The 25,528-nt window shown below is 46.4% G+C and overlaps 1 protein-coding gene across 2 annotated transcripts in view; it reads left to right on the top strand.

The window, feature by feature from the left end:
- Positions 1-211: 211 nt before the first annotated feature.
- Positions 212-25,528, top strand: part of LOC124064284 (atrial natriuretic peptide receptor 1-like) — a 49,117-nt gene continuing 23,800 nt past the window's right edge. Inside the window, exons 1-3 of one of the 2 annotated variants that reach the window (XM_046398592.1) lie at positions 212-576; positions 2,981-3,754; positions 23,974-24,161. In XM_046398592.1, the coding sequence (XP_046254548.1) occupies positions 570-576; positions 2,981-3,754; positions 23,974-24,161 (969 nt within the window). In that variant the 5' untranslated portion in view covers positions 212-569. Of the gene's footprint in view, positions 981-2,980; positions 3,755-23,973; positions 24,162-25,528 lie in introns of both variants that reach the window. The other variant, XM_046398591.1, reaches the window with a different exon arrangement.

Raw genomic sequence — 25,528 nt, 5'->3', positions numbered from 1 at the left:
GTCATGTTGGATTCCCATTTAAAACACTTGAATGTGATAAATATGAGGAAATTAAACTTTGGATGAATTTCTTGAGTTTGTTTAATCCATATTCCTCAGTAATTCCTCCTCTCCCCCTCCTGCCTTCCGTCCTCTCTTTATTACGTGGTTCTGTCTTTTCCTCACCTCTCATGTCTTTCCTGTTTCTCCCCCCCGCCTCCCTCCCTCCCTCCCTCCCTCCCTCCCAGCTCTCCGCCCTGACAGACCTCAGGCGGTCAGCGGACTTGACAACAACACTCACAGTTTATCACACGTTTTCATTGAAGCGCGGATGATGTGGAGCGGAACAAATCTCAGTCCGGATTAGAAGGCAGCTGTGAGCTCCGCTGAACCGTTTTTAACGGATTGACCTGCCGGATTCCAGCGTTTCCCTGACTCTGAACCGGAATGTGTGGCCATCCGCCCTCTGAGCTCCAGCACCTCAGCCGCTGTGGACGGAAACGTGCGGACTGTTGCGTTTCAACTTTGCGCGTTTAAACCTTTCTTGAAGCACGTGAAGGGCGGCCGGGACTCGCGCCCTGAGCCCACGTATGGCAGGTGAACACTCAAGTTTGAGACAGAAAATGAGATGATGGAGACGCTGGCTTTGAACAATGAGATATTTTTCGCTTCCCTCCGCCGACAGCAGCTGATCTTTAAACTTCCAAACGCGGCCTCTCCTGCACCTTGTAAAACCCACCTCCACGAGGGACTGCCGTGACGCGTGGCGCAGACATCGGCGGGGATTTGATTTGTGAAATTCGGTCATATTTGTGGATATTTTCTTCAGAAGCGGACTTCGCGTCAGACGTGTGACGGAACCCCGCGCGCCGCTCACCCGACGCCCGACGGACGGCACGCGCCCGGTATGGCGGGTTAGCTGGTTCACCATCACCGCCTCCACCCATTTCAAATCACCAAACTTAGAGTCAACATGCAGAGGAAACCAGACTCCTTCCGAGGTACAGAGAAAAAAGTCCGTGTTAGAAGTGATATCATGTTAAAGGAAGTATTGATTTGCATCTGAGAGGCTAATTGACGTGTTTCTGTCCGGAGGGAATTGATGCTTTTAAGCCGCATGAGGATCCATTACAGAGACGGAAACGCGGGAGCGGCGCTGCCGTATGGAGGCTCAGTGGTGCCAGCAGAGATATTCAATCTGTGAAGTCGGCGTGTTCTGTGCTCATGAAACGAAATGATTTATAAATAAAATTAAAATCTCGTTTTAATTCAGTGATGCGTTCACAATGAGAAAAGCTGGTGCTGTTTTCATCATTGTGTGGGGCCATAGTGAGACATTAGGCTACCAAGATAAAGCACATGCTTTTATAATGGAGAAAAGTTTCCTGTTAAAATGTAGTAATATGGCCGTGAGAGAAATATGTCAGAAATGTGAGCACTTCTTCCATCTCTGCTTAAAGCTTTACAGCAAGTACAGCATCCTACAGAACGATCGTTCAGATTAAAGCCAACTTACCATCATAAGTTGTCCTGATATATCTGTTGATGTTAGATGCTGTAATGATCACAGGTAATAACAGACATATTCTTCTTCATTTCTTTCAAAATTTAAAATAATTGTCAATGTCCTCAGTATTCAGTATTGGTCAGAATTTGCTAAATGAATAACTGGTCATTTAATGTCGCAGCAGTGTTGCGATGGTTTGGCTGGTGAAGTCTCATATGTTGCAATGAATCATGTTTAATGAGCTTGTCATAGTGGTGTGGTGTGTTTGTACAATCTTTGTTATTAAATGTTAACCATACAGCTGCAAAGTAAAACATGCATTCAGATCTAAATGTGATGAAGCAGTACTTGAACAGAAATGGTTCCAGTTTGATGACTGGGACTGATGCTGAATACAAATTCTCACTGTACCTGAACAGTTTCAAAATGAAATTCAGTTTGAAATTCAAATTCAAGACTCATTTATTTTACAGTTCATGAAGAGAGCTTTAAATGCAAAATGAGCCAATGCAACCCTGCAGTTGAAATGCCGTCTCTGCTTATTTACTTCCCTCCAGATGTCCAGCTTCACACCTCTTTGCCAGGGGAAACCTGAATGACCTTTTGATAATACATGACAAAACACTTTTTGAATTCCTCCCACTGCCTGCCTGCCTCCAGCTCAGCTCTAAAGCCTCGCAGGGTACTGAAGTGGAATACCTAAACCGGCGGTTAACTTGGTCATTCTGATGTATTTTTTTGTCGCATCATTTTCAAATCAGGCTTTGGAAAAACCTCGTCATCAGTCAGTTAACACAGCTGAATCTGTCGGTGTCATTAAATCTTAAATCCATCCATCCATTTTCTATACCGCTTATCCGTCAGGGTCGCAGGGGAGCTGGAGCCTATCTCAGCTGACTACAGGCGAGACGCAGGACCAGTCCAGACCCTGGACTGGTCACCAGTCAGTCACAGGGCTGACACACAAAAACAGACAACACTCACACCTCAGGGCAATGTAGAGCAGCCAGTTAACCTAATGTGCATGTTTTTGGGATTGTGGGAGGGAGAAAACCCACGCAGGAGAACATGCAAACTCCACACAGAAGGGCCCAGACCTTCTGGAACCCTCTTGCTATGAGGCGACAGCGCTAACCACTGCACCACCGTGCTGCCCTAAATCTTAAATCTTTCAGTGTAATTCACCAACTGTGTTTGTATGAGGCGGGCAGGGCTGGCAGGAAGACGGTCCTCTTGCTTCCAAGGTTCTGGGAGTTTTTCTCCCACGACTCAGCGTGTCCCCAGACTCACAAAGGTCACTCAGGTCTGACTTGGACAAAATTATTACGATGAATTCAGCCGTGACCAGCGAAAGCATGTCTCGGTGTTCCGACTTTGTGATTAGAATTTAGGTTTGAGGAGAGGAAGTATGCACCATTCTTTGAGCTCTAATAACGGGACGGCATTCATTTATTTTGCATGTTTTGTTAATGTCTCCGTTGTGTGTATTCACAGGTAACTTGGATAAATTATTCAGCTGTGGTGGAAGTGGACTACCTGCTGAGCAGAGGATGGCCTGTTGGAAGGAGGGCCCCGCTCTCCTGCTGGTTCTGCTGGTTCTGCTGGGCCCACAGCCGGTCGCCGGTGGATCGTCTCAACACCATAAAGAAAACATCACGCTGGCCATCATTTTACCACAGAGCAACACAGATTACCCTTGGGCTTGGCCTCGCATCGGTCCTGCTTTAGAGCGGGCTGTCAAAATCGTGAACGCTGACCCCACCTTGCTCCCTGACCACCACCTTACCTACGCTTTCAAGAACAGCGAAGACAAGGACGGCATCTGCTCCGAGTCCGTCGCCCCACTCATGGCCGTGGACCTTAAAGTGGACTATGACCCATGGGCATTCATCGGGCCCGGCTGCTCCTACACGTCCTCCCCTGTTGGCCTCTTCACCACCCACTGGGGCATTCCCATGGTTACTGCGGGGGCCCCGGCCGTGGCTTTTTACGGCGAGGTTTACCCGTCCATCACCAACACCGGCCCCACCCACAAGAAGCTTGGGAAATTTGCCCTGAGGATCTGCGAGCGCTTTGGGTGGCGAGAGCACGTGATGCTCATGTTCAGTGACAACAAGGTGGATGACCGGCCGTGTTACTTTGCCATGGAGGGTTTGTACACGGAGCTGAAGAGTATCAACATTAGCCTCGTCGACAGGGTGTTCGAAGAGAACAAGCCGCCGGTCAACTACTCGCACATCCTCTCTGAAATTCAGAACGACGGTCGCGGTGAGTTGCCAGACTCATCTAAATGCAGGTTAATTTCAAATGCACACTTCAGGTGCAGTTTGTTTGTGTGTTAGTTAGCAGCAGGTCTTAAAGTTTTTGATTTGGGTGCTACAGGTCAGCCCAGAGAAATGGCTGGGACCCTGAATGTTACCTCTAACATCTTCGTTCTCACAGATGGTGGTCGCTCCTTCACTGATGGCGGCCACCTCTTGGCTTCAGCGTTAGCCGTAACGTTAGCCTCCTGGCTGTTGCTTGCTACTTCACCATGGCTGGAAGCAGCTTTCTGAGCTGACTGAGTGAAGTTGGGCTTCACATTGTTATTGGGTCTGAAGCCCTCACCAGCTCCTTCTTTGTCTTCGACTTTCTTTCCTGGCATCCTGAATTGTGTGCAGGTTGTGGTATAGCAAGGAAATTCACTCCAACATTAGGAGTGGAAAATTTGCACCCACGTACACAGATCCTTAAGGTTAAATGTCATCAGTATTTGACAAAGTGTGATCTGTGATACTCCTGTAATCTAACAGATCTTTTCCACAGCAGACGGTTTGACTTTGTCATAGCTGGAGTTAGCCTTAACGATGGGCCAGTTCCATTAAGTCTCCCAGCGAGCTCTTTCAGTTAGTTGTCATACAGCAGTACCTCCCCTAAGTGCAATGCAGCCATGGTTAATGTAAGCTTAATGTAGTGACAGCAAAGGCTGATGGGAAGCGTGAGGTGAGGGAGGGAGGAGACTGCAGCAAAGATCCCCGACCGACACTGAAACAGGGATGCTGAGGTCACTGAGCCACCCAGTCGGCTTGTGTTGCTGTTCTCTCTCTGTTTGGCTCTGTTTGTGGGGACCACATTCTGGGTAAAGTCTGATTATCCTCGGGTCAGCTTGTACCATAGCTGACTGTCCTCTGGTCTCACTTTCTGAAAACGATGTGTGCTTGCAGGGTTCAGCTGGGTGTCCATGTGTTTGGACCGGGTCCAAAATTTGCTTGAACAAAATGACGTAGCTGAAGTGCTCAGTGTTTGACTTCTAAATAAAATAAGGGGACATTTCAAACGCTGAGTGTTTCTGGTTATTTTTCCATTATTAACAGCGTTTTCCTTATGCTTCAGTGAGCCAGTGACTCAGCGACGACTGATCAGTGCTGTGACAAACATTCAGTTCATTAGATGTTTGATTTTAGTGCTTCAACATGTAAACTCCTGTTATATTTATATTGTCAGTTTCCCTTCACTTAACCTTTGGAGCTTTACCCATTGTAATCAATATGATCCAGGTGAGAAGACTTCACCGTAGTTGGTTCTGTCTGTTCTGGGTTATCCTTGTTTATTGACGAGTCCTTTTTTAAGCTCGTCATTGACTTTACTGCCTGTGAATGGGATCAATTCGTCCTTCTCCTCTCAGATCTTCAGCGTTTCCAGTAATTCACTTCTAGAAGGAAAAAGTGCCTTCCTTCTGTGAAAACATCACAGAAAAATTCAATCTGAGTCCAGGCTGCAGGAATTAAACAGACAAATAAGAACGCAGAGCAAACTGCAGAGCGACAGAGTGAGAAGTCAGCAGGAGGTGAGCGGTCAAAGGGCAGCAGGGCTGATAAACGCTCACCTGAACCACCTGCACACAACCTGTGATGCTTATCACAGACAAACACTCTGATATGAAGGACAGAGTACGTACAGCTCCATAAATATGTTGTATTATCTTCTATACAGAAATTATTTTCCTGGTTTGAAGAAATAACCCACTGAAACTCGGAATGTTCACTTCACATTTGGCAAAGCCCTAAAGTCTCTCATGCATTTTGAAAGCTCATAACTGATTTTAAAACCTTCCTCTGGGTAAATTATTGCCAAAAGAAAATGTCTTCTTAAACTAAGATGACAACTGTCTTCAAAACAAACCAAACGGGTCTGCAGCAGCTCTTATGTGGGATTTTTAAATTCATATGTCATATAAGAGCTGCCGCAGACCAGTTTGGCTTTTTGGAGTGTCAAAAAATAAAGAAATATGTCTGTTTCTGTTCCCTGGCTGCAGCAGTGATGTCTTTGCCTCTTATTGAATTTATTCATGAGTGTGGAACTGACGTTTAAGTGCAGTGTGATTTGTGTCGATATGATCACACAAGACCTTAAAAAAATTTAAACAAAAATAAGAATTTGAGAGACTAAAACTCACTGAAGCAAAAGAAAAAAAAATGCAAACAAATTATTTGTGTAAACCAAACACACACACACTGACAGGCTACTTTGCTAGATAGCAGGTTAATTTTCATCAGGAATTTCATTCCTAAAATGACAGAAACCATCTTTGGGAAAAATGTATTTGACTTTACTTTGAGTTTTTAGTTTGGCTCATGTCCCATCTGCTAACATGGAGGGGGAGGAGCTTATGAGCTGTACTGCAGCCAGCCACCAGGGGGCGAGACATGTTTTGGCTTCACTTTTACGGAGCTCTCACGTCATCCATCTTTAGTGGATGATCAAAACCAAAGTGTGACATTTTTCCCACACAACAGTTCTTTCTTATCAAATCAGTTTTAACATGAAGTGATGAATCATCATTTAAACTTTCACCCAAAACTCAACCAGACATGAGACTTTGTGTTCTTGAAGGAGTTTAGCATGAGAAAACATGAGACTGTGGACTGCAGAGTAGTGGACAAGCACACGAGTGTCAAGGTAAAAATAAATCAGAGGTCGCTCAGTTCCTGAAAAGCTGACGTTCAGGAGGTTCTCACCTGGCACACACAGCCTGAATCACACAGCATATCAGCCAACATCTTATCTTGTTGCATCTTTATGTTGTAATAAATCTGCAGATTCTTATCTCGTCTTTGCACATCATAATCCTTCTCCTCGACACACACACACAGACAAGCTCAAACCAAATGAGCTGTCATCATCACACCCAGCCTGCACCGCAGTGTGTTTCAAAGCTTTTCTCATTGATTCAGCAGCACACAGTCAAGTGAACAGAGTGTCTGCTCGTCCCGCCTGCTGCATGTCGCTCTGCTGGGCAGCACAGCTTGTTAAGCCTGACATTAGCTCCTGATCTGTGCCTCGGGCCATCATCACTGCGGCAGCAGCCAGAAACATGAGCTGAATGGCTGCGTCCACAGACCAGACAGCAGCAAATGACTCTGCCCCGAGGACGCAGTGGAAAATCTGCCTCACTGAATGATGCAGCACATTTCCAGAAGGGAGAAGGTGCTCAGAAGCTCCTGGGCTCCCGGGCTCCTGAGCTCCTGGGCTCCCGGGCTCCCGAGCTCCTGGGCTCCCGGGCTCCCGAGCTCCCGGGCTCTTGAGCTCCTGGGCTCCTGAGCTCCCGAGCTCCTGAGCTCCTGAGCTCCCGGGCTCCCGGGCTCCCGAGCTCCTGGGCTACCAGGCTCCTGGGCTCCTGGACTCCTGGGCTCAGGGGCAGAGACTTTAACATGAAATTCTAAATGCCATTCCACACATACAGACGTTAATACCAGTGTTATTTATTTGATTTATGAAACTTTTGAGATTGATCTCCATCGCGTAGGAACCTTAAGGAAAAGGAAAGAATTGTTCCAGGTAAACTCTCAGGTGTTACCAGGGAAATGCAGTTACAGCTTTGGAAAAGCTTTAAATTCTGATTGCAAAAAGCGAGAAAATATAAATGGTCTGAATTTTAATTAATTTAATTGTAAGTGACCCTGGTATAAGAGCAGTAATGCACAATGAGGTGTCCATTATCAGCGGCGGTCGTCCACATCCGTCGACGTGCAGCAGAGTCAGGCTTTATCTCTTACTTATATTTTATTCTTGACTTGGTTTTTCCAGAAGCTGCTTCAAAATAACAATGTTGTGATGCACTCAGCTGATTGGTCTGGAAAATAAACTGATTGTATTTCAGATAAGTTATGACTAGAAAAGAGGAGACTGACTGCACAGGCCCAAGTCCAGCTTCTCAGGACTGAGGATTTTCTGCTTTAGTCCATCTAAGGTGAATATCTTTGGGTTTTTTGGACAAAATTTTCAGACTCGTTATAGATCAAGCAATTAAACAATAAAACAGATCTAGGAGAGGCTGATGAAGGACTTCATCACCTGCAGCCTTAATGCTGACATGATCTGAACTGAAAACGCAGACAAAAAGCAAGCTGTAGTTTTCGGATCAGTTTGTGGGATTCAGACGTGTCTGGTGCTTTGTGGCGTGTGATGAGTTGATATTTAACCAAAGGAAAATAAAGGAACCTAAACACAGTTAAGGCATGTGAGAAGGGCCAGCAGCTTGCTGCTTTTCAGCTTCAGCTTCAGATTAGTGTGCTGTGCCGCGTCATAAATCCACCACGCAGGACGATGCTTCCTCTATCTGTGGAGGTGCTTCAGTCCGTGCGCCAGTCGACAGCACAAACAAACACTCCGGCTCTCAATCTGCGCCCAGTGAGCTTCCCTCTCCGGTTCCCACAGAGGCATAAAGCCTCCTGACAGGGCATTTATTAACAGGGGTCAGGATCCTGACGCCTTATATGGAAACTACAGTCGGCCTATCAGATCTGTAGGTATTTCCTGCCAAACATACTCTGGCTAATTTTACCTTGTGTGTCTGCCTTTTGTCTGCTTAATGCAACATGCAGTGACTCTCAAAGCAGCTTAGAAAGAGTAGAAGACGTTTGTGCTGGCGACAGCATGCAGGAGGGTTAAGGCTCTTTGTGTCAGGGAGCCTGGAACAAACGGACGAATCTCCTGTTCGCTCATTCATCAACAGGTCTGCTCTGCATCAAAACTTCTCTTCAAACAGGGGAGAGTAAATGTGCTTCACGACTCGCAGGTGCACTGATGCACGACTGTGATGTTTCCATCTATAAAACGCCACTGAACTTACCGTACGAGCAAACATTTCACGTGGAGACTTTGGAAAAACAAAGCATGATCAGGGTGATTATTTTCACGATTAATCAGTTGACTGGTCATGTCACAAAATCCTGAAAACTGCTCATCACAGTTTCCAAGAGTTTCCTCTTTTGTCCAACCAACAGGCCAAACCCCAGAGACACTTCATTTACTGTCTTAACTGAGAGAGAAAAAGCAGAAGAAGAAGATGCTTGAACCAGAAATATGACTGACATGGTGAACTGATCTTGAAATGGATTGATTTTGTCGGTGTGATTGGCCCTGGTCGGACTGCGGGGAGCGGCTTTAGCGTCGGCTGTCGCTGCACTGATTTATCTCTTCAAACATTCCTGTAGCTTCCAGTGTGAAACATGAAAGAGGAAGTCGGGTCATCCTTAAAAATAATGTTGTCCTTTATCAATCCACAGGATGTTGTAGAACTGCTCTGCGTGGGGTCGATTCTCCACTCGTCACGTTTCTCTGTGGAATCAGCTATGAAACAACAGAAAACAGCCAGACTGAACTCTGAAAGCACCTACAGTGCAGTACTGTGGTGTAGTGTTTCGACGGTTGTGGTAGAAAGCTGAAATGATCTGTCGATGTGTGCGTTAGAAAATGATGCTAAACTGTCATATGTACACAGTGAACCCGTTGAGATAGATGTCTCCTTAAATCCACGACAGTTCACCACTTCGCCCCAGGCGTTCGTCCAGACGTCCATGGACGCTGCAGTAACTGGCGATCAGAGTGTTGGACTGTCTGTTCACATTCCACTCAGGATGACTTTTCATGTCAGTTTTTGAGTGTGACAGTCGCTGGGATAAATTAGATACTTTATTTTGAAAGGCACCCATAAGCCAGAGGTCTGTCAGTCACAGCAGTGCAAACAAAAGACGTAAGCAGTGTGGAATCATGGGAGTGTTGGCTCAACATCCAGCACTGCTAAGGAAGATAAAGTTTGAAAGTAAAGCTGGAGGTTCCAGCGACAGGAAGTGAAACGCACTGTTAGCTTGAGTAAACCTACGGATTTCTCTGGGTCTGAACTTTGTTGGAAAATTGAAAAAGTACACAGCTCAACAAAACGCGTAACGAGGTCGAGTTGTTGTCGGACGTTTCAGTGAGGAAACGTGACATATCGAAGAGTAAAATGCGCGGAGCTTTGGGTGAGCGGCGGACGCTGACCTGACGAGCCGAAGCTGACTCACCCGATGAACTGCAGAGGCCTGATGGAAAGTTCTGGGAGTCTTTCCAGCTCGACAGAGTGCCTGATCCATATTCAGACTGGTCTGCGCCTCATTAATGCAAAGCCATATGTTCCAGACACACTGAGAAAACATTCACACACAGTTTAAACTGCATCACCTCGCAGCCCTCAGCGACACCTCCTCAGCTTTACATGCAGAAAAGTGATCTGTGCTCTCTGTGCTGGAGGGAATGTAAGATCAGCACATGTTCACTATTCTGGACAAACCAAGTGTTGTATAAAGACTGGGGGCAGAGGGAAACAGCCAGCCTGGCTCTGGGTGCACTGCAGGCTTCTTGAGCTCTTGTTGTCACAGTGAAGTTGCCAGGTCTGCTACCGTTGTGGATGTGCAGAGAAGCCTTAGACCCAATCTGGCAACCTGCACTGTCGCTGGAGACACTGAACTGGATGTCGGTGCACAACACTTACAGTCAATAAATCAAACTTTGTGGAGCAGAGTGGAGAAATCACTTCTCAGAGAGGATTTCTGCGATTGAGCAGCCCTCGTGGTGATTGAGCACTCGGGCCTGGCAGCTCCCATCGCCTTATAAGGTCAATAACAACCTGACCAATTAGGACAGGAGGGCGAGGGAAGCATCGTGACTTCTCAGCTTGATTGCTCTCGTGGAAAAACAGAAGATCACGTGTGGAAAAAGCAGACTGAGACTGTTCACTCTGAACCTGAACAAGAGAAACTAATTAGAAATTCCAGTGTGCTCGTGTTCCTCCAGAGACCAGACTGAAAGTAGTTAATCTTTCACAGGACTGCTAAACTACTCAGCTCTGCCCTCATTAGCTGCAGTTTATTTAGCTTTTCACAGCTAACGGATGCTAATTAAGAGCCCAATGTGCGTTTAGTTCGGCTGAATTATCGACTTTCATTTCTGGACTGTCAGCAGCGAGCAGGCAGGAGATCAGACGTGTCACTCAGGTCAATGACGAATCCTGTCGCAGCTCGCCAAAGAGACGTCGTTTGAACTTCTCTGGCAAAGGCAGAGACAGCAAACCTTCAAGTATTTTCTGATTTATTGCCTTATAAATTAATCTTATGCAGCACATTGGAAGGCTGTGTCATAATTTACAGCTGCACACACACATGCTGCCTGGAGTCAGCGTGCCTGGAGTCTGGAGAAGATGGCGGAGTTCAGGATTCAGAAGGTGAATCTGAAGATGCACTGAGAGTTTTCGGCACAGGAACACAAAACCAATGACCTGAGTCATGGAGGAAGTCAGCGAGCTCCTCAGGTAGTGCAGGAAGGAGACCAACTCCAACTCAGCAAACCAACTCCAGAACACACACACACACACACACACACACACACACAGGCCGGGGGACAAACTAAAGGGGAACCCGTGGAAAAACAGAGATGACCATAAACCCTAACAGCTTGTTCCAACTTAGCTAATATTCTTATAAATTCAGATGTTAAAGCGTCGGCATCATATCACTCAGTGTGTGGTTTTCATTTCCTGTGCATATTGTGCATTATTTCAAAGTAAATGTTGGCATGCTGTACTGGGCGTGGGGCGTGACCACGTTTAGGTCTCCAACAGTCTGGGTCCTGTGCAGGTTCAGTCTCTGTGGGCCCTCCTCAGAAAGTGGACCTGAGGCGGTTATGAGGATTATCTGTGCTGCACATTTCGATCACTGACGTATGTAAAGATGGCTGACGCGTCTCCACTTCCTTTAACACACGTCTGCCTTTCTATCACACGGAATCGAGCTCACATGGAGCTGAAGCCAGCAGCTTGGCAGCCTGTGCGGGTTTATCTGCTGTAAACTGTGTTGGTGTGAGTGCAGCAGAAATCTATCCATCTCTGTCCTCCCAGTCCCAGAGGACCACGCTGGTTCAGATCCAGGTGGTTCTGGCCTGTCAGGAAGATCTGACGCAGCTCAGCTAATGCAGATGAGTGCATTTCAGCGTGTGTGAACAGAACGATTTCAGTCGCCAACCAAACCTCCTTTAAAAGGGAAGCGAGTGGATTTTGAGTCACCCACTGATCACAAACTGCAGGTCAAAGTGTTTTTATGTCCTCATGAACCAGCAATCATCAGTCAGCCAGAAGATTTAGAGTCTAAATTTATTATGGGATTTTCCAGAAATAAAAATATGAGACGCTGTTGTTTTAGCTCAAGCTGTTCCACACAGCATGTCTGTTCTAGAAAATATTCGTGAAAGTGTTGAGGATTTTGCTCTGCCGGTCTCAGTGTGATGAGGTGACCTCGTCTCTCAACGAAGTGATAGCAATAATAATAAGAAAAATCAGAGTAAGAATAATTCTAATAATGATGAGAAATCATGAGGACGTGTTTATATGGAGAAGTGACATTCAATGGACACAAAGGTCCTCTGACTCCTCCTCCACAGACGCAGGAATCACAGGTACAAAGAGCTGATGTTGGACCAAAAGGCCTGGCTCACAGTCTCCGTTCCAGTTCATCCCAAAGGTGTTGGATGGGGTTGAGGTCAGGGCTCTGTGTGGGCCAGTCAAGTTCTTCCACACCAAACTCATCCAACCATGTCTTTATGGAGCTTTGCTTTGTGCACTGGGGCACAGTCATGCTGGAATAGAAAAGGGCCTTCAACAAACTGTTGCCACAAAGTTGGAAGCATAGCATTGTCCAAAATGTCTTGGTGTGCTGAAGCATTAAGATTTCCCTTCACTGGAGGTCAGGGGCCGAGCCCAAAGCCTGAGGAACAGGTCCATGAGGAGGCGTGTCTGGATACTTTTGTCTGTATATTGTAGCACTGCTATAAAGTTAGTTATTAAGTATGAAAAGTGTTTTTATGGTTCTGTTTTGGATACTTGGTGTCTGGTTAAAAATCATGTCATGTGCTTCCTGTCTTGTGTTTTAAGGTAGTGTTGGTCTTTTCAGTAGTTAACTGACACAAGGTGGGACGTTGGATGCAGGATTTGCGCAGAGAGTCTGGACGTGTGTCCTGTTGTGGATCTAACGTCTCACGTCGGTTCTCGTTGTGACAGACATTCAGTCCTCTTCAACATGTACGCATTTACAGGACACAGTGAGAAAAGAACTTTTTCACAGTACTTTAGAGCCTTTATTGGACAGTAATGATGCTTTGGTGTCCACTGTCCTGAGTCCTGCGCGTCCAGCCGCCTTGAGTCCTTGGTGAGAAAAAACATTTCTGGTAAAAGTTATCCAGTCTGCCATTACGTTTTATCGAAAAATATTTGGCAAAGCAGATTAGTGGGCTATCAACTTGTCTGGTAGGAAGCGGCCTGAGAGCGAGGCCTGAGGGCAGACAGCTACTGCATGAATAATTTATAAGCACCGCATGAGTCTTCAGAATGTCATGCATGAAGTGTTCAATTAAACCTCTGTTTCACAATGGAGTCTTTTTACTCATAAATAAACATGGACATGAAGTGACAGTTTAAAACCAGCAGGTTACTCTTATCTAACCAGCACAATAACAGGCTTGATGTTGTGTGTGTGTGTTTGGCTGTCAGATACACATTCAGTGTTCAGTGTTTCACATCCTGTTCCTGACGTGAACAAACCTGTTCTCAGCTCCTTCTTTCTTCTTCAAGCTTTAAATGTGCTGCAAAGTAAAAAGTGCAGCATTTACATTTCATACAGAGTAGCAGAAAATGGAAACAATCTCCTCAATTTATGCCTTTGGGGCAACTCAGCTGTTAACGTTACGTCCGCTAAAACGTGATTTTTCTTCAAAACAACTTGGGTAAACGTATTCAGTTACTTTCCACCACTGATCTTTAGTCTCGTACTGTTCAAGCATGGACTGGAACTACAGCGATATGTTGTTATAACAAGACAAGTTTCTTCTTCAAGTTTCTTCCATCAGCCTGCAAAGTGTTGAACAAGCATTTATGCTATTTGTATGTAAGAACCTGAGCAGAGCTTCTTGTAACGTGTTGGCAGTGACTGGACGTAGAAACGCTCAGCTGACCCTTTCAGGCAGATTTCGGCAGTCGACTTGTGTGCTGTAAAGACACAAAGCAAAGTGGTTGTTTGTCTGTGGATATTCTCATCGATCCAGGCCACGCTGGACCGCACTGATGAGGCCTCTGGATGAGAGGCGAAACATCTTCAAAGACGTGACCGAGTCAGGCTGCGTTGGATTCGCTCTCTTTGAGATAGTGAGGTTGTTTCTGTTCTGGCATAAACCATAAATTACTCACATGTCGTCGCCGGTCAGTAAGCCAGCGAAGCTCCCGCAGTTAGCAGCGTCAGGTGTAAGCTGTGCAGCAGGTGAAGAATAAGGCTGCTCACTAATCATCCCGATAAAGACTCTTTTGTGTGACGCGCTGACGAGGACGTTAAATCTCAGCGGGAACAAAGAGGACGAGTGTCGCCTCAGGACTAATCAGCAGACGTAATTGCAAATTTATCAAACCATCACAGTGTGTGTCTTGTGTCTGAAGAGAAAAAAGGGACTTGATTTCATCACATGCTGTCAAAGAGCCACAAAGAGATTTCATATGAACACATTACACTGTGTGGAGCTCAAACACTCCGACGTGGAGGAAACGGAACCATTAAAGGCAGAGAGCACTAAAACTAAAGCCGAGTGGCACACGACTGTCAATCGCAGCATAACCGGCACTGAGCCCAAAATTATTCTCGCCTTTCACTGATGAACAGCAGAAAATCTTTTATTTTTGTGTTCAAAGGTCCAAGTTGTATTTTCTTCTTATTCTTTGAAGGGTAAAAATGTGAGCTCCCGTCTGGTTTCACATCTGATTTCCAGCCTCAGCTTCGCAGAGGACACAGACAGCAGTGACTGGAGGTGTGATTACCTGTCATTATCTGCTTGGCTTCACCTGTCAGAACCACCTGCTGCGGTGTTTCCTTCAGACCCGCTCAGACATGAGATGAAACCCGTCAAGGGGTTTGTGATGGTTAGTCCTCATTGTGTCAGCAGGTCTCCTTTACTCAAAAGGTTCAAATGACCTCGGGACTAAAAGTGCAGAAAATGCCAAAGTCTGCTGTTAGAAGACAACACGGAGCAAATCTTCTGTGACTGTCGGCAGTTCTAGTGTCGCGAGGTCTTCAACCAGCAGAGATGTTCTGTATAAACCCTCAGGGTCTACTGCGGGGTCTCCTGCCAGTTGAACGTGCACAGAAAACCTCAAGAAGAAGACGAAGGTCAGCAGCTCTCCTCTGAGCTCTGAGCAGAATGTCTTCAGTGTGGACATCCCCATCCTTTACAGGTTAATCAGTACTGAATAAAAGGTTTTTAGTCGGAAAAGTAAATATCTGATGAGAGAATCGATCGTCACAGCGACACATTTTGATACTCAATCAGCTGTGGTTCGAAATCAAATGTACAGAGATCAACTGGTTTCTGGGTGGGTGCACTGAGTGGTCTTTGCCTTTTGACCTCAGAGTTCCTAAAGTCCTGCGTGTGGTCCCCGAGGCGTCATTTCCAAAGCTTTTGCTGTGAATTGAGTTTGGGTGTGCTGACTCTGAGGCTCCGGGCTGCCGGCACAGGAGCAGCTGATGTCACCTCCTCATCTCCTGTCGTCTTGGCGGCGAAGCAGGCAGTCAATCATCCTGAACAAATCTACCCACAAGGCCGTGCTTCAGCCATCTTTTCCTCTTCCTCGCCGCTGTTCCTGTCCATCTGGCAGTAGTTAAAGATTAATATGCTGGAATCTCAGAGCGAAGGAGGCGGGAGAAGACGGGTGGGTTCATACAAACAGAAAGACGAGGGCTGCAGCGAGAGCAGCGATATCAAACTGGACTGAGAACTGAAGGCATCAACACAGGAGTTCAGTGGGTTCACACCTGAGCTCAGTTCACCTGCTGACTTAACTGGCCTTCAGGAAGCTGACTGTGGTTCAGCAAGAAACAGTCCCAGTGTCTGCAGGGTGATGCACATACGCACCAGCAGCCCTCGAGTCGCTCTGATCTTCATACCTGCAGTCCAGGATGCAAACTTATCGCACAGCAACAGCTGGTTCTGTCCAACAGGGTTCCTGGTTTATTAGATATTAGCCATTTAGTTTTAGCATTTGGTATCTTTCAGCATTAATGACTGTCTTATCACTAAAACACTTTAAGTGGAGTAGTTGCAGTACAAGAATTTCTTTATCAACCTGAAAGTCCCTGACTGGTTAGAATCTGCTGTCACCGGTTCCTCACAGTACGTCTTATCACCAGAGTTCACCCAGCTGGTTTGATTTGGGTTTCTCCTTCTCCCACAGCGGCGGCCATAGCAAATAAACGCCTGCTCAGAGGCAGACGCCATGTTTATTAATGCAGTGAGCTGCTCTCTGGTTCATGTACTGAGGGAAACAAAACTGTGATGTCTGAGTGTGTGAGTCCACAATGCATATGTGCGTGTGTGTGCGATTTCCTTCTTCATGACAAACATCTCCCTGACTGTGTGCTGATGTGATTTATTTATCCATCCAACAGGTTCTTTTTCAGTTTGCACTGTGAGCAGGAACAGCAGTATTTGCTTTGAAAATTGTCCAAAAAAATTGTGAAAAAGTCCCATTGGATCCGTGTGTGACCGGGCTGATGGCTGAAGTAAAAATGAGGCCAGAGACGGTGCTGGTGGGTCGTGATCTCCTTTAGCAGGAGGGCCCCCTGGGACTCTGGAGGCAGATGACAGCACGCTGTTTTGTCAGAGCGACTTCATTTTCTGCCCCCACAGCTTCAGCCTCAGCCAATTATGTCCCCCGACAGGAAACCTGCGCCCCGGCCTGATCGTACAACATGTGACGGACTTGAGGTCCGCCTGCATAACGGATCCTCCAGACCTCCTCTGGTTCTCTTTAAATGCAGCTCATCCCCCATCCTGAGAGGAGGTTACAAAGCTGGACGTTTCTGCAGACCACAAATTCGTTTTGTTTGTTTCACATCAGCATTTCTACATACTGCATGTGTCGCACAACGTTCAGATTGCAGACCGACAGCTGACCTGAGATCAGTATTGAACCACCTCTGAACAGGTTTAAACTGTGATTGGTCGATCTGTCCCTCTAAGAGAAATTACGTTTATACACAACAGCTAATACGTTCATAAGGGGAACAAAATCGCTGCCTGGAGGGGGTCAGGCTGGATGATCCAGGACTCCACAGTCTGAGTCCAGACTCTGATGTGTGGTTACCTTGAGGCAACAAAAGCACTTTGGTTAGCGTTCTAGAACCATCAGTTCTGTGTGTCGGGGCAGTCGTGGATCAGCGGTTAGGGTGTCGGACCCGTAACCGGTGGATCGCTGGTTCGATTCCCCGTCCCGGTGTCCATGGCTGAGGTACCCTTGAGCAAGGTACCTAACCCCCACTGCTCCCCGGGCGCTGCACGCGGTCGCCCACTGCCCCGGGTTTGCTGTGTGTGTGTGCACGTCACTTGGGTGGGTTAAATGCAGAGAACAAATTTCATTGGAGTGAGTTCCCTCCAATGACAAGATATGTCACTTTCCTTTTCCTTTCCTAGTTCTATTTAACCATTTAACCGCCATGTTCTGGAAAACAATGAAAAGCGTTGTCAGTGAATATCGTACTTCTTAATTAACAACATTTCCTCATTACGCAGCCCAAAGTCCACCTTCCAGTTCTGTCTTGTAAGAACTGCCTTGCGGACGCAGCACACCTGCTCCCTCCTGTCGGAGGCTTTACTGTGCACTGAAACAGGAAGCTGTTCATATTTAAATCTGCACGGGTTCATACTAAGCTTCCAGTTTCCCAGTCGTGGTTGATCTCTTGTGTTCTCATTGAACCAGAGGCTCTTTGGCTCCTTCTGACCTTCCACCTGTCAGTGCGGCTGGACCGTCAAACTGTATCAAACAAAGTCTTTACACAAAACAACATGGATTTATGACTTTCTACAACTTAAAGCATGAAAGACCCCACAGTAACACGTTTAACATACAGAACGTAACAGAGTCGTTTGTGCATCAAGTTTTGTTGCTGGTGATTCTTCTCATGTAATTCAACCTGATTCCAGACTGCACTCCGTTGCATTAATGTTTCATTACGTGACCAAATAAAGACAAAGAAGAAAGAATGTTGTTAAGAAACAACATCAAGACACGTGCACCGTCCGGCATGTTGAACCTCCAGCGACCACAACAACAGCAACAGCTCACAGCCCTGCAGTCTCGTGCCTTTTGATGGGGACTGGCTGCATGTTCACCCAGTGCTAACGTAAGGTGATGCTAATTAGGAACAGCAGAGGTTCATGTCTGCAGGAACAGAGGTGTGAACAGTGTGTGGGTTAAGGACACGTGATCTGATGGAGACTTCCAGGTCTGTAGCCTCAGCAGACATGTTACTTCACATCCTTCATATTCTGCTGTTCAGGCAAAGACAACATAATCATGAAAACCGAGCTCTGCTGCGTTTACTTAAATACTGTACCACTTCAGTACAGTTTTGAGGTACGTGTAGTTCACTTGAGTATTTCCATTTTCCATTAATGAAGTAATGTGAAATGGTTTTCATTGTGACAATCAATACTGACTGTCGGTTAATTTCCCTTTAATCAGATGATAAATTAATTGACCTAACATTTCAGCTGCGCGTTCACTTTCATTATAAGAAGCAGTCAGTGTTTTTGCCTGATAAAAGCCAGAGTGTGTGTAGTCACGCTGTTCTCCTCCAGTCCGATGATGGTGGTGTTACAGCTCAGTGGGTCGCCTCTTCACCCCTCTCTTCTCTGATGAGGAAGAAGAGGAAGAGGAGGCACCAATGAAAAAAGAAGAAGGTCTAATTGAAAGGCTCAGGCCTTAATGAAGAAGCTGACGGCCCTCTGATTTCTCTCACACAAGTATCCAATGAAGGAGCGCAGGACTGTGCACTGACGGCAGCAGTCAGACCCAATTAGCTGCGTCAGCCATGCGTGACGGCCCACGGTAACAGTCGTTATCGAGATGTTTCCTCTGGTCTGAGAACATGAAGACGTCTTACAATCTGCTGCAAAGAGAGGAGAGCAAACTGTTTCCAAAAGTCTCCTCAGCTGCTCAGAGAGTCGGAGTGTGTCTGCCTCTTGTGGTGTGTTCAGACAGAAAACAAAGCAAAGTTTGGGTTCATTTGTTTTTATTTATGTTTATTCACCCCAAACAGCCAGAACACGTAACTGTACATTAGCTGTAAGCTACCGAGCCACAACAGACCAGAGTGTGTGTGTGTGTGTGTGTGTTGCTGTTTGAATTCAGTTCAGCCTCTGACTGCACTCAGCCCCACAAAGCACAAGTTTTTCACTGCAGTTGAAGAGTTTCAGCTTGCAAAATGATGCAGTTTTGTGTTGCTGGGAACAAGTAGACAAAAAGTTGCCAAAAAGGTTCAGTCAGGCTGCAGTATGAGATGAAGAAGTACAAATGACATCATTTAATCTGCACTGACCAACAAATCTGCTGCTGACATCACTGGATGACCTCGCCTCTTTTCAGGTGCAGGATTTGCGTTTCCCACTGTTGATTCACAGCAGAAAGAACCACCAGATGTTAGGTTGTGTGCTGCACTCGTTTAACACCTGTCCTAGGTAGTATGAATGGCAGACAGGTGAACTGTGAGTGTGCTGCTTTCCGTTCTCTTGTACTGTACTGTCCGTCCTGCTCCCAGAGTTTTATGGTGCATATATTTAGTATGTTGGCCCTTATTATAAAATATTTAAATAAATATAAATAAATATTTACATACCTTAAGTGGAATTCTAGTCAGTACACTCAAAAAATTAATTATTTTGTATTACTTTTGTTTCCTTAATTACCTGTACGTGTGCTCTGTTTGAATGTGATGAATTGACTATCCCTGTTTTATTTTATTTTAATGTCACACAGTGTATTTATGTTTTATGTTGCAGTTTATTCCATCACTTATGGCTCTGAGTCAGCTGTGTCAGCAGGGTAACATCACTGCCACTTCCTGTTTTGTAAACAGCCCATTACTGAGCGTGTCCGTTCTACTGCGAGCACAGTGACTCCAGGTCCAGGCCTTTTAGATGTGTGCCTGAAGACGAGTTTCACACGTGAATGAGTCAGTTTGAGTGTCCACATGGAAATCTTGTCCTGTGTGTGTGTGTGTGTGTGTGTGTGTGGTTTTCTGTTTTCTGACTTTCTGTTCTCGTCTTCTCTCCTTGAAGTGAAACATTTCTCATTAAATTGTACTGCGTGTGTGTGTGTGTGTGCTGACAGATGTTTTGAATCAATAATCTGACATTTCACTGAGCTGCTTTAATTGTGCAGGGATTTTAATTTCTTTCCTTCAAATCAATGCAAACGGCTGAATGCAGGGACGTACGGTGAGCCAGGAAACAAGTCAGAATCTCGTTAGAGCTTTTAAGAAGTCATTTCTGTCGAACAGCACAACAGCAGAAGAGTGTAGAAGGTCAGCTGCAGTGATATTTCCCCTGACCTTTACTTTGGTGTCTGCAGCTGCAGGGTGCAGTCTGGAGGCCTCGAACGTCCTGAAGCTGATCCGTGTGTTTGGTCCGTAGAGACAATGCAAATTAGTCGACCGACCAAATCAAATGAATCATCATCTTTTTGGATAATCGATTAATGATCCATGTCATTTTTCAAGCTGAAACTCCAAACTTATTCTGGTTTCTTCTCTTCCTTCCTTCTGTTTTATTCCACTGTAATCTGAACAGCGTTGGGTTTTGGACGGAGATCCAGTAAATTCTGATGGACGTTTCTCAGTATTTTATCACATAAAATATGCAGCACTTCTGCCTTAAAATGTTTATATTTTCTGGAGTTTTGTCGAGTTAGTGAAAATCTGGAGGGACTTTGAGCTAATTGATCCCCCATTAGGAAACAGCTGACATCACCAACCTGCTGTAATTTCCACCTTTCTTATGGAATCGTGTAACATGAGAGTGTGTTACTGTCATATCTGTCCTCAGCGTACATAAAGACAACATGTGGCCGTCCTGTCACACACTCGCAGCATCAGGATTGTGGGAGTGTTTGGTCACTGTTTAAGTTGTTCTCATTGTCCCATCTGGGGTGGTTAATTTTTTGGGGGCAGCCGTGGCCTAGAGGTTGGAGGAGCGGCTTGTGATCGGAGGGTCACCGGTTCGATTGCCCCACCGGATGGCAGAAAAAATTTGGGTGTGGCTGATGTGCCCTTGAGCAAGGTGCTTAACCCCCCAATATGCTTGATGCTGCCCACTGCTCCTGTGTGTGTTTCACTTTGTGTAATTTGCCGGGTGTTGCATGTGTGTGTTCAACTAAGGATGGGTCAAATGCAGAAGACGAATTCAGTGTGTGTGTGTAAGAATATATATAGTATATATATATACTGTCAATAAAGTGATTTTTCTCTGATTCTTCTCAAACAGCTTGAGTCTTTTTGAGCTGAAGCTTTAAGATCGCAGACAGCAGAGTGAAGAGCAACGGAGGACAAAAAGGAGATTAACAAGATAGTCACTATTCCTCACATTCTATTTCCTGCATGACCTTTGGCTTTTCTTCTCCTTCACCTCTGAGGTATGAAGTCTGAAGGATGATTTGATTCTTAAATGACCAGCTGGAGACGTCAGATCTCAGGATTAATGAGAGAAACCACAGCTGGAGAGGAAATTAAAATGCAAAGTTTTTAATCTTCTTCTGCGCTTTGTGGAAGGTGTCGAAGAGCGTGACCTTCAGGTTCCAGGTGTTTCTGCTGGTGCATCCTGTGCGGCTCAGCAAAAACAAAATCCCTTCATCTTCAGAGCTGCTCTCCTTTCATTGGAACACATGTGTGGGAGTCAGGAAGTGTGCAGGGGTCAGGGTTCAGGGGTGGTCCGCTCTGTTCCAGGCTCCTCCTGCAGCCTCTGGGCTCTTCCTGGTTTCAGGTTCACGTCTGCACACTGACCTCTGGTGCTGAGTCAACCTGACACAGCAGCAAAGATCTGATGACTCGTCCATCACATGATCAGATCATCACTTCATCAGGTCCAGGAGCACTTCCTGTGAAGACCACGTCTTCCACGTCATGGCAAGCTGTTCAGCCACTGGCTGTCCCATGATGCCTTGGGTTGAGTCTGTCGACCAATCACAGGCTGTGTTCCCGACTGAGTGTGTGTGCTACAGCGCTGACTTTAGGGACTCAACCTTCTGTCACGTGAGCACTGTGCTGTTCGTCACAGCTCCGACGGCGTGTGTGTGTGTGTGTGTGTCGGTGTGTGTGTGTCTGTCTGGGCGGTGCTGATAAACTCTCTCTGGATGAATAATATTTGACAAAGTGCAGTATTTTTACTCACTGAAACACACACACACACGATGAGCGTTTGAAGTGCAGTGGCTCACTGTGAGGTACTTTTGAGCTCAGTGTCAATCGGAAGAAAGCTTTTAGCCCTGTGTGGTTTCTGTGGTTTCACTTCCTGCTCAGAGGCTATTAGAGGCTGAAACAATAGAGGCGGTGGGACTGGAATGGCAGGCCAGAGGAATGTCATCACGCCTCTGGAGACTTCCTGAGACTCGGACACACCAGAGGCTCACGTGGGAGGAAGACCAGAGACCTGGACTGTCTGTGACTGAATCGAACATCTTTAAACAAATGTTCATTCCTGAAGTAAGGAGCTCTTTCACACCTGTAGTTCCACAGACGACGACGGGACATTTCATCACCAGCGTCAGGACTTTTCCAGCGTGATGACATCATTCGTGAACCCAAAGCCGAGACCGTTACTGAATCCTATTACGTATCCATCCATCCATTTTCTATACCGCTTATCCGTCAGGGTCGCGGGGGAGCTGGAGCCTATCCCAGCTGACTACGGGCGAGAGGCGGGGTTCACCCTGGACTGGTCGCCAGTCAGTCGCAGGGCCAACACACAAAGACAGACAACCACACACTCTCACACTCACACCTAGGGGGCAATGTAGAGCAGCCAATTAACCTAACGTGCATGTTTTTGGTATTGTGGGAGGAAGCCGGAGAACCCGGAGAAAACCCACGCAGGCACAGGGAGAACATGTAAACTCCACATAGAAGGGCCCAGACCGGGATTCGAACCTGGAACCCTCTGGCTATGAGGCGACAGTGCTAACCACTGCACCACCGTGCCGCCCATCACCCATCACATATTTTAGACAAATACCAAAAAAGAAAAGTGTAAATGTAATATGTCTTTGATATGAAGAAACGTGGTGATTGGTTTGGTAAGTTAAGTTAAGCTCATGGTGTGTCAGCTTCATTGATCCAGAACATGAGCCGACCCTCTCGCTCAGAGGCATAATGGATTTTGCTCAGTGTAACTACAGACGTGAGCGACTGAGAGGCCTTTCAGGACCGAACACACACACACACACACACACACCTGTCAGTGATCAACCCTGCTGATGTCGCCTCTTCTCGCCTCCAGCTGTCTGAGTCAGTGTGGGGGCCTCGGCTGCTCGCCGTCATGTTATTGATTATTGTTTTCTGTCCTCACTGCACTTCAGATCAGCAGCGTCTGTCCACACTGAGGGTTCACAGCAGGGACAGCAGAGACATCTGCTGTGAACTTAAACTTCATTTCTAACTCTGATTGTACAGGTGACGTTCTGATGGTCCTCGTCCTGCTGCCCTGAGTTTGGCAGCTTCCTGATGTCTGGATGATGTTTTAAAAGGGTTCAGCAAAGGAAGCGTCTCACAGGGTTTGCCTTTGCTCTGCGCTCCACGACATTAGATGTGAAATGACACCAAGACTGCGTGGTCAAAGGGCTGAATGCTGAGGCTCGCACTGCTGATCTGAGGCCTGTTGCTCGCCTGGACCTGTGGCTTTGCATCTGTGTAAATCCTGACACTGATGACGTTTACTGCCGGGTTCCTGCTTGCCTCACACTGTGGTGCATCTTGGGGCTACACCCCTCCCCTTCATGTAAAAACATGGACAAAGTAAAAACTCAGAGCTGCTGGTCTCTTCTGAGACCCAACCAGCTCACAAAAGTTAATCTTGCTTCACGTTTCCGTTTATGCTGCTGCAGCTGGACTGACTTGGATGTTTGGTTCATAATTTTACTGTTTCCCCACAAGTTGGTAAAAATCTGGTTTGTTTTTGTCCTGTTGTCAGTTCTGGCTCCCTGAAACAGCAAAGTGAGTATAAAAGTGACTCGAATTCGGTTCTGATGTTGATGTTCGCAGCCTCAAACAGAGGAGACAAACTCACTTCACAGTGTCTGTCTAAGTTCACCTCAACCACTTCCTGTCTCTTCACAGTGGTGTTTGTCTGCTGCTCACCCGACATCTTCAGGAAGTTGATGGTCCACTTTTGGCGGGCTGATCTTCCTCACGAGCAGTACGTCTTCTTCTACATCGACGTGTTTGGAGACAGTCTGAACTCCAAACAGGGGCAGCCGTGGGCGCGTGGTGACCACGATGACGTCATCGCCAAGGAGGCCTTCCAGGTACAGGACACAGATTGATGCTGTTGTGATTTACCAAATGAAAGGACACTCAGAACACAAAAGTAGAAACTCAAAAGATCTTTTTTTTTTCTTTTTACAATATTTTATTGATTTTTAACAAAAAACAGAACAGAGCCAACACATAATATAAAAGCAAAAACACAGTGAAATCTTTTACATGGGCAACAATCAGTCTCTAAGTATGTCCAAAAATAAAATGCAATCCTTCCTTACCAAACAACTGCCAGATCCCTGGGCTTCCAAGTCCCATGAAAGCATCTCAGTTACCCTTCAGATTAGGGCTGAGGTGTTCTTTTGGAAGGTTTTAAAAGCTGCTCTGTACCATTGATACTGAAGGAGGTTTCATCTGAATCCAGTGAAACAGCTGACATCGCCTTGCCAAACGTAAGAGGAGGAGGAGGAGCTTTGGTGCAGCAGGTGAGTGCACTGGTTGCATTTGATCTAAACCTTGAGGAGGATCTGGTCCACCATCGTCTTATTCAGGATCTGCCAGGATAAAAACTTTGTACACCTTCACACACCTGCCCAACGTGTTTCCCGCCAGGAGGGTCAAAGGTCAACAGGCAGTCTGGAGGGTGAGGGGTTAAACTCCGACCTGCCGTCTCCGTCTCTGCTGAGCGTCTGACGTCAGGCGGTTGCAGAACCTGATTTCCCAGGCTGCTCTGAAGTGTCTCCTCTCCCACCTCCACCTTCATCTCTTTTGTAGTAAATTGGCTTAATCCTCTACAGACCCTCCTGCACACACACACACACACACACACACACACACACCTGGAGCTGTTATCGTCAGCTTCCATTCTGTTTGACTGACGGATTTCTGTCCTTCTTTGCCTCTTGGCTGTGGAGTGTTTTCACTTTTCTCCCTGCAGCTCCACATGACGTGACGAACTGCAGAGGAAACAGGAAACTTCACACACGTATTCTCAGATACCGAAGAACTAATTTTTCTCAGCAGGTTCTTCAGGCAACGGTCCTCTGAAGCTGCAGACTGGCTGAAGTGTCCTGCAGAAGTTGTCTTTAAAAATGTTTTTAAAGCAACACGCTGCATTCACTGGACTCTTATTAAGCATTAAGGTTAAAGCAGCCAAATAAGTTAAGTGACATATTTTGTCATTGGAGGGAACTCACTCCAACGAAATTTGTTCTCTGCATTTAACCCACCCAAGTGACGTGCACACACACACAGCAAACCCGGGGCAGTGGGCGACCGCGTGCAGCGCCCGGGGAGCAGTGGGGGTTAGGTACCTTGCTCAAGGGTACCTCAGCCATGGACACCGGGACGGGGAATCGAACCAGCGATCCACCGGTTACGGGTCCGACACCCTAACCGCAAATGCAGCACACAC

This window comes from Scatophagus argus, chromosome 9, assembly GCF_020382885.2.
Source record: "Scatophagus argus isolate fScaArg1 chromosome 9, fScaArg1.pri, whole genome shotgun sequence".
Taxonomy (NCBI): domain Eukaryota; kingdom Metazoa; phylum Chordata; class Actinopteri; family Scatophagidae; genus Scatophagus; species Scatophagus argus.
The sequence above is the reverse complement of the archived record's forward strand: the minus strand, read 5'-3'. Positions and strand labels throughout refer to the sequence as shown.